An 8,414-nucleotide genomic window follows, 5' to 3' on the forward strand; every position below is an offset into this window, starting at 1 on the left:
TGGCCCTGGGTGCAAGGTGCCTGCGGCCAGGCTGGCGTGCCGGAGCAGGGCCAGGCCCATGGCCAGAGCCAGCGGCGGTTCCCGCAGGCTGGGCGAGGACGCTGGACGCTGGACGCTGGACGCTGGACGCTGGCCGGCAGCTGGAGGGGCCGGCTGGGGGTGGGCTCCGGCGCCAGCCCCTCCCCGGCCATATAAATTCTGATTCCCCCCACAGACAGTCGTCCCAGCCCTGCTGTGCCGCTGGAGCGGAGCAGCAGTGGGAAGACGTCCGGAGCCGGCCGTCACAGCCGTGCCGGCGGGGGAAGGCTCCCCGCAGCCCGGGGGGTCCCCCCAGCAGGGCCGGGGGCACGGGTGGGCACCCCGCCATGGCCTTCACCATGCTGCGTCCCGTGGCTGCCCGTGTGCTCTACCCCGACATCAGCATCCTCTCGGAGGACGAGGAGAACCGGAGCGAGAGCGACACGTCGGACCAGTCGTTCGGCTGCTGCGAGGGCACCGAGGCTCGCCGCAAGCTGCCGCGGAAACCGGGCCCGATGGTGATGGTGAAGCAGAGGCAGGCGGCCAACGCACGGGAGCGGGACCGGACCCAGAGCGTCAACACGGCCTTCACTGCCCTGCGGACCCTCATCCCAACTGAGCCGGTGGATCGGAAGCTGTCCAAGATCGAGACCCTCCGCCTGGCCTCCAGCTACATCTCCCACCTGGCCAACGTGCTGCTTCTGGGCGAGGGCTGCGAGGACGGGCAGCCCTGTTTCAGTGCTATCTACGGGGCCAAGGGTGACCTGGACAGCAAGCAGCCCCGCAGCATCTGCACCTTCTGCCTCAGCAACCAGCGGAAAGGGGTGAGCGGTGGGGCAGGGGTCCCTGGGCTGAGCGGGGCAGGAGGATCAGCATGTCCCCAAGGGATGGGGGGCGGCAGTCCCTGCCTGGGCTGAGCGGGGCAGGAGGCTCAGCACGTCTTGGTGAGAACAGCAGGCTCTGGCTCCAGCTCCCGCTGGAGGTTTTGGCTGTTCTCGGCCAAATCCTGCTCGTAGCCACACGCCCACAGCTCCTGCTCGCGTCAGAGGGCCGGGCTGCTCCCCCACGTCCATCCGGGCTGAGAGGTCTCAGGAGGTTAAAGAGTCACCCCAGTGCCGGGGGCACTTGGCTACCCAGCGACAGGGAGCTCAGAGCTCAGAGGCTGACCCTGTCCCTGTCCCCAGCCCTGCCAGGCTCCCCGGGCACTGCAGCAAGGCTGCCCCAGGCAGCTCCCTGATGCGATGGAGACAGGCAGGGTGCAGCCCACACCCCACACGGGTGGGCTGGGCAGGGGTCCCCACCCAGCAGCCCCACACAGGGTCTGCCAGAAGCACCAGCACGGCTCCTACGTGGACCAGGGGGCTGAGATGGGCCATGCATGGCAGCACGGCACCGCTGCCCTGCCCAGCTGACCCCCCCCAGCACCCTGTGACTCAAAGGTGGTGAGCCTGTCCCGCTGCCCAAGCCAGGGTCCTGGGTGCCCCTGCCCCAGTGTGGGCTGTGCAGGGTGAGGGGCTGGCAGCTCCCTGGCTCCATGGGCATCCCTTGGTAGGGCCGTGAGCAGGGGTTCCACAAGACCCCCAAGCTGTCCCACGTGCCATCCCAAGCAACATGGCCATGGGGCTCACTCCAGCCCTTGGGGCTCTTTTGGTTTCCGCTGCTCCATTTTTAGTTGCTGCTCCTGCTCCCCTGCCTGCCCCCCCTCACAGTGGCTGGACTCTACAGCCTCCTCAGCCTTCCTGGTGGGACCTCCAGCCCCAGTTCTTGGCATGGCTGGCCCCAGCTGGGACCCTCCGGCTGGGGTAGAGCTGTGTCCCTGTGCTGCTCCCCGGGGCTGGAGCTGGGGGTCTGGCGCGGTGCTGGGTCCCCATCAGGGGACCCTGTGGAGGTACAAGAGCCAGGGAGCTCCTGTTGCACCCAGGACCCTGGGGGCAGTGGCAGGAGCTGGGCTGGCACCTAGCTCTGCATCTCCTGGCTCTGGGGCTGGGCTGGAAAGGCGCTTTACTGGACTGGGCTGGGCTGGAAATGGACTGGGCTGGGCTGGAAATGGGCTGTACTGGGTTGGAAATGGGCTGGGCTGGGCTGGGCTGGGCTAGGCTAGAAATGGGCTGTACTGGGCCATGCTGGGCTGTGCTAGGCTGGAAGTGGGCTGAGCTGGAACTGGGATGTGCTGGGCTCTGCTGAGCCATGCTGGGTTATACTAGGCCATTCTGGGCTAGACCTGGGCCATGCTGGTCTGGACTGGGTTATACTGGGCAGTACTACTCGGAAGTTGTGCTGATGCACTGGGAGGTTGGGATGAACCTCCTCACCTCCAGTGGGGCTGTGGGTCTGTCCAGGGCTATGGGTCTGTCCTGAGGTGGCACCAGCCCCCAGCCACAGGTCAGTCACAGTGGCACTGAGCAGCCAAGGGGGCTGTGTCCCTGCAGGTGAAAGAGCCATAGAGACTCCCCTTGGGGGTCTCACCGCAGCACCCACGCCCCAGCCACCTACCCAGCCACTCTCCAGGCACAGCCCCATCTGTCTGTCCATCCCGAGCAGCGCTGAGCTGCCCCAGGACCGTGGCACTGGCCATTTCAGAGCAAATTCTCCATGCAGAGCCAACACAGGGTGGTGGCGGGCAGAAGCGGGGCACCCCCCAGCTGGGACCTGCTCCGGTGCCTGCAGCTCTCCCCTCCTCTCTCTGCAGGGTGGCCGGAGGGACCTCGGGGGCAACTGCCTGAAGGTGCGGGGAGTGACCCCCCTGCGAGTGTCACGGAGATGAGCCGGGGACCGGCAGCACCCGCCTGAGACAGCGGCAGAACCGGCCAGACCCCACGCACGCACGCCAGCCCCAGAGACCAGATCGGGGAGGGAGGGAGCTGCCCGCCCGAGGCGACGGCAGCTGAGCCCAGGGCCGAGGGCTGGCACCACACCGACACCGGCCCCGGAGCTGGCAGCGGGGTGGGAGGACGCTCCCATGGCCCAGGCTGCCCGTGCGGGGCAGGGCCGGGGAGGGGGGTCCCCGCGCCCCGGGGCTGGACTGGAAGGGGCCCGTGTGCGGCCGGCATTGAGGCGCTCCGGCGGGGACGGTGTCGTGGCCCCGCAGGCACTGGTGGTGCACATGCAGCCGCTTGGAAAATAAATCTTATTTTTCTGATGGGCCGGTGCCTGCCTGCTGCCCCGGTGTGGGGCAAAGTGGGGGGCACATGGGGTCCCCAGGATGTCCCCAGCTCCCCAACCCTGCACCCACCGCTTCTCTGTGCCCCCGGAGCCAGTGCAACCATTCCAGCTCTCTCCATGGACATACCCGTGGGCCCCAGTGGGATCCACGTGGGGTGAGATCCCCAGGCACACACTGTCCCCATGTCCCCAGGCCCCGCCAACAGCTTTGGCCCTCAAGGGCCATGGGACCCCCAGCGCGGTCAGCACTGTGTTGTGCCACAGGATGGGGACAGCACTGCCAGCCCCGTGCCACAGCCACAAGCACCTGGGCGGTGGGTCGGGGTTGGTGGCTCTGCTTCTGTGCCTTCCCCTCCGCCCAGTACATTACAACTGCCGCGACTGCCACCACCGTCATGACCACCACCGCCGCCACGATGGCCGTGCACGGTGGGGCTGCAGGCAGCAGCACCTGTGCAGGGTCAGGTGGGGACGTGGGGGGTTCCCAGGCCGCGCTCCCCCCGGGACCCTGCTCGGGGGGGCCGGGCTGGGCTGGGTGGCGGGGAGTGCTGAGCCTGGGAAAGGTGCCGTGCCGGGTCCCGCGGCTCCCAGGGGCCAGCGTGTCCCACAGAGCAGAGGCAGCTGCGGATGGGGCGGCTGGGGGCTCCCAGGGCAGCCCCCCAAGGACTGTGGGGCTGGACCTGCTCCATTTCTCCAGGGCGCTGCAGCCAGCAGAGAGCAGGGGAAACACCCTGGGGGTCCCACAGGAGTCTCCCCCAGCCCAGCTCAGGGAGGCAGCGAAGCAGGAGCCCACCGGCACCTTTCGGCCCCTGCTCAGCCGAGGTGAGCCTGCCCCAGGCTCCCTCCCCCCGGGGTTGATTTATGGAGCTGACAGCGCAGCGCAGCTGTGAGAGCTGGTCCCAGGCAGGGACCGGGGTGGGTGGGAGAGGTTTGTTCTCAGCGTGGCTAATGTGTCCCAGACCCCAATAAACAGCCGTGAGATTCTCCAAACAGCCCAGGACACAGAATCCCTGCCCCCGGGTTTATCGGGGGGCAGGGGCAGTGGAGGAGGGGGCTGCGCTGTGCAAACAGCCCAACCCACACATGAAAGGGGACCATCCCCTTGAAGCAGCGGCTCCAGAGCCCCAGGGGAGCCAGAGAGGGCTGGTGGTCCCAGTGCTGGGGGCACAGCAGGTACCAGCACTGAGTGCACGGGTCCCAGTGTGTCCCAGGGCTGAGCATGAGCGTCCCAGCATGTCCCAGTGCCAGTAACTAGATTCCAGCAAGCGTCATGAACACCATGGGTCCCAGTAAGTCCCAGTGCAGAAGCTGTGCACCCAGTATGTCCCAGTGCCAGGGACTAGAGCCACAGCAAGACCCAGTGTAAAGTCCATGGACTCCAGTATGTCCCAGTGCCAGGGACTAGGGCCCCAACAAGCTCCAGTGTAACAGCCATAGGTCCCACTATGTCCTAGCACCACAGCTGTGTACTCAGTAAGTGCCAGTGCTGGGACTGCACACCCAGTAAGTCCCAGTGCCAGAGCTGTGCACCCAGTAAGATCCAGTGCTGGGGTTGTGCACTCAGTAAGTTCCAGTACTGGGGTTGTAGAATCCAGCATATCCCAGTGCTGGGGCTGTGGATCCCAGCATGTCCCAGCACTAGGGCCATGGGTCCCAGCACGTCCCAGTGGCAAGGCCATGGGTCCCACCATGTGCCGGTGCCAAGCCCACAGGTCCCAGTACATTCCAGCCCCTCCCAGCACCACAAGAGGGAAACGGTGACTCAGAGGCGCTGGAGCCTGCTGGGCTGGTGGGAGCCGGGTGCCCCTTTGCCCCGTGCCGGGCAAGCGTCGCGGCCACCACAGCCCGTCGCCCACGGATGCTGCTGGCTCGCTGGCTGCCGCAGCCCCACACTGAGCCCAGCCGCACCGCCTCTCTCGCGCTCCCCTCCCATCCTCTCCCCTTCCTGCGCGCGGACACCCTTGGAAAGGCTCTTGGCCGCTTTCTCTGAGACAGGAAGGTGTCCCCGAGTCTCAGGAAGGAAAAACACTCAGTGCTGAACCCACAAAGACCGTCTCTGAGGGGCCGGGGCTGGAGAGGCTCCAGGCCTGACATCACCTGGGAACTGGAACCAGAACCGCAGCTGCACTCCGCGCCTGGTATTTTTTTCTTTAACTTGTGTTTTTAAACTTTCTTTTTATAGATTTTTTTTTTCCCCTTTCCCTTCTCCATTCCCCTCCCAAATATTTCAGCCTCTCGGCAGGCTGGCCAGCAAGGCTGGAATGCAGCAGGGCTGCACCCGTGAGCGGAGCCCGGTGGTGCTGAGCTGCTGTGCCGGTGGGAGAGCTGAGCCATGGGCTGGCTGGGCAGGAGCTGCCGAAGCCACGGGCAGGGGGCTCAGGCAGGGGCTTGCTCCCCAGTGATGGGGGGCCAGGACCCTCTAGCCCCCAGTGCTGCTGTGCACCAGGGCTGGTGGAGAGGGATCTATGGCCACACAGGGACCTAGGAGGGTCTATTTGATTATGGGGACGTGAGGGCAGAGGGCAGAGGGGTCCAGCAGAGCCTGTGTTCAGTGGGCAGCGCTGCTCTCCCGACCCACAGCCCCCAGGATGGGGCAGCGGAGTTAAGCCGTGCCTGAGCCTGTGCCAGCAGGGGGTGGGGGACACAAAGGCAGATTTCAGCCCCACAACCCAGATTTCCTCATGCCTTGTCCTTTAGCAACACCTTTGGGTGCTGCCTGGCACCCCCAGGCTCCTCCCAGAGCAGAGGGTCAGGACAAATACCCCAACGTGTCCTGCACTGGCACTGGAGCAAAGCTCAGCCACTTGCTGCCCAGGGAACCCTCCCTGTTGCAGGGACCACAGCAGTCGACTGAGCATCCCAGGTCATCCCTGGCCCTGACGGACCTGGGGGAGAAGGATTGTGAAGTGACCCACAAGGTCTAGATGGCAGCGGGGTGTGGACAGGGGGACAAGGCTCTGCTGCCCAGAGGAGGGGGGAGGACCAGGGAGGAGTGGGCATCCAGGGCTGGTATGGGAGAGGGTGTATGGGAAGCGATGGGATAAGATGAGACAGGATGGGATGGGACAAGATGGGACGGGACAGGAGGGGATGGGATGAGATGGGATGGGATGGGATGGGATGGGATGGGATGGGATGGGATGGGATGGGATGGGACGGGACGGGACGAGAAGGGACAGGACAGTCTGAGATGGGATGGGATGGGACAGGACAAGATGGGATGAGATGGGACAGGATGGGATGGGTTGGGATGGGGTCGGTGTGATGGCCCCCAGGCTGGGGTGCCAGGTAGTCCCTGCCTCCCTGTGCCAATAGACACAGACTGTACTGACCCTGCCAGCACCCTGCCAGGGTCCCTGGGGAAGGAACAAGGCAAAGGGTCTGCTTGAGGACATCCATCAGCTCCTCACCACCCTACCAGGGCCAGTGGTGGCCCTGCAGCCTCGCACCATCCCCAAGAGATGCACAACCCCAGTGCCCCAAGGTCCATGTCCCAGGGGCGCAGGGGACACAGGTGCAGGGCTGCCAGCCCCTGGCACAACTGCCCACCATGTCCCCCCATGTACCAGACCCCTCGGAGATGTTCACCCCACCGGGACCCTGTGCCGGCTGCAGTCCCTGGGGACGAGGTCCCTGCCAGCAGGGACAGGGTGTGAAGCCGCGGTGCGGGGTGAACACCAGGTTAATCTCCTGCTGGAGCTTCCCTCTGCAAACAATAAGACAATGCCCGGCCGGGGCCGCCTGCGTAACCAGCGGCGCGGAGGGGAAGTTGTAATATTTGGATTTAGCACTCAGTAAATTAAGGAAGAAAAAGGAAAAAACGCTGGGGGTAATCAGAGTGGGGCTGGCCTGGTGCCCTGCCCCATGGCCAGTGGCCCCGGGGGGCTCAGCCCAGCCTGGGGACGGCCGTGCCAGCATCCCGGAGAGCCAGCACAGCTGTGCATGGATGGGAGAGGGAGATGGCCCCACTGTGGGGACACACAGCCTGGAGGGTCAAGGGCCGGGTGCTCAGCAGGGCTGTGGGCAGTGCTCATGGCAAACATGGCATCTCCTGCAACACCAGAAAAGGGATCTGGGCCAGGAGTTTATTTTAATCCAGACCTCCTCACACTCCTGGGAAATAAAATCTTGTTTCTGCAGCTGGGGTGGCTGGTCAGGAAAGGGCCCCGGGAGGGACAGTCACTGCCAGCTGACAGCAGTGGGGGGGCAGGAGGTGACAAGTGAGGGGGCTTCCCCAGGGTGCCTGCACGGTGCAAGGGGCCCCTCTGAGCAGGTCCAGGGGGATGCGGGCATCGCATCTCCGGGGAGCAACAGGAATTAGCACCGAGGAAGGTGTGTCTGGGGAGCTGTGCCCCGTCCTGCCACAGCACAGCCCCTTCCCCAGCACCAGCCCTGCAGGGGTGCTGGCCCCCTGGGCTGCTGCGCCAGGGGCTCCCAGCAGCACCATGGGGCTCGCGCCACCTGGCCCAACAGGCACCGTTGGTGGAGGTGGGGCTGTCACTGGGGGCCAGGGAAGGGCCATGCTGCTTGTCACCCCTGTGGGTGCCTGGGGCAGGGACAGCTCTGCAGGGCCAGGCTTAACCCCTCCGAAACATGGTAGGGGTCCCAGCTGCCTTCCCATCTGCCAGCAATCCTGCTCCCTGCTAGGGCACACCACTGCCTGCCCTGGCCCCACTGGGGTGAGCAGGGCAGGGGGCATGTGGGGAGCCCCAGGGTGCTGGCTGGGGGTGCGGGGTCTGCACCAGGGGCTTGGGAGGTCTCCATTCCACTTTGTGTGCCCTGGGCAGAGGCCTCCCCTCGTTTGGGGACCCCAATGTAGGGGTCTGGTGCAGAGCTGGCAGAAGAGCTGGGACAGGTGGGGGAGAGGTGACTAGTGGGCAGCAGCAGGCAGCCGCGGGTAGCGGCACGGGAAGGCCTTCGGCACGCAGCCCCGTGCTGGGAGCCCATTTCCCCACAACAGGGGCCGTTATCAGCGGTGAATACTCAGAGTGGTCCCAGGAGGGACCTCCAGCCCTTCCCCTCCACCTACCCCACCACTCTCCTGCTCCAGCCCACGTCAATGCAGTCGCGAAGGTGTCGGAACAATCGCCTGACAAAGAGCTATTTTTAGGGGCCTGGGCTCAGAGCGAGGATACAGCCCAGCCGCTGACAATGGGGGGAAGGGGGCTGGGCTTCCCCCGTGACCACTCGGCAGCAGAAGGACCTGTAAGATTTCCTCGATGACCCAGGCCCGT

The 8,414-nt window shown here is 65.5% G+C and overlaps 1 protein-coding gene across 1 annotated transcript; it reads left to right on the plus strand.

The window, feature by feature from the left end:
* The first annotated feature begins 246 nt into the window (after nucleotides 1–246).
* On the plus strand, nucleotides 247–3,151 carry TCF15 (transcription factor 15). The gene is made up of 2 exons (XM_005444848.3): nucleotides 247–842; nucleotides 2,708–3,151. The coding sequence occupies exons 1-2, from the start codon at nucleotides 366–368 to the stop codon at nucleotides 2,780–2,782; spliced, it is 552 nt and encodes a 183-aa protein (XP_005444905.1). The 5' UTR covers nucleotides 247–365; the 3' UTR covers nucleotides 2,783–3,151.
* Nucleotides 3,152–8,414: the final 5,263 nt, after the last annotated feature.

The sequence above is a fragment of the Falco cherrug genome, chromosome 10 (genome assembly GCF_023634085.1).
Source record: "Falco cherrug isolate bFalChe1 chromosome 10, bFalChe1.pri, whole genome shotgun sequence".
NCBI classification, from domain to species: Eukaryota; Metazoa; Chordata; class Aves; order Falconiformes; family Falconidae; genus Falco; species Falco cherrug.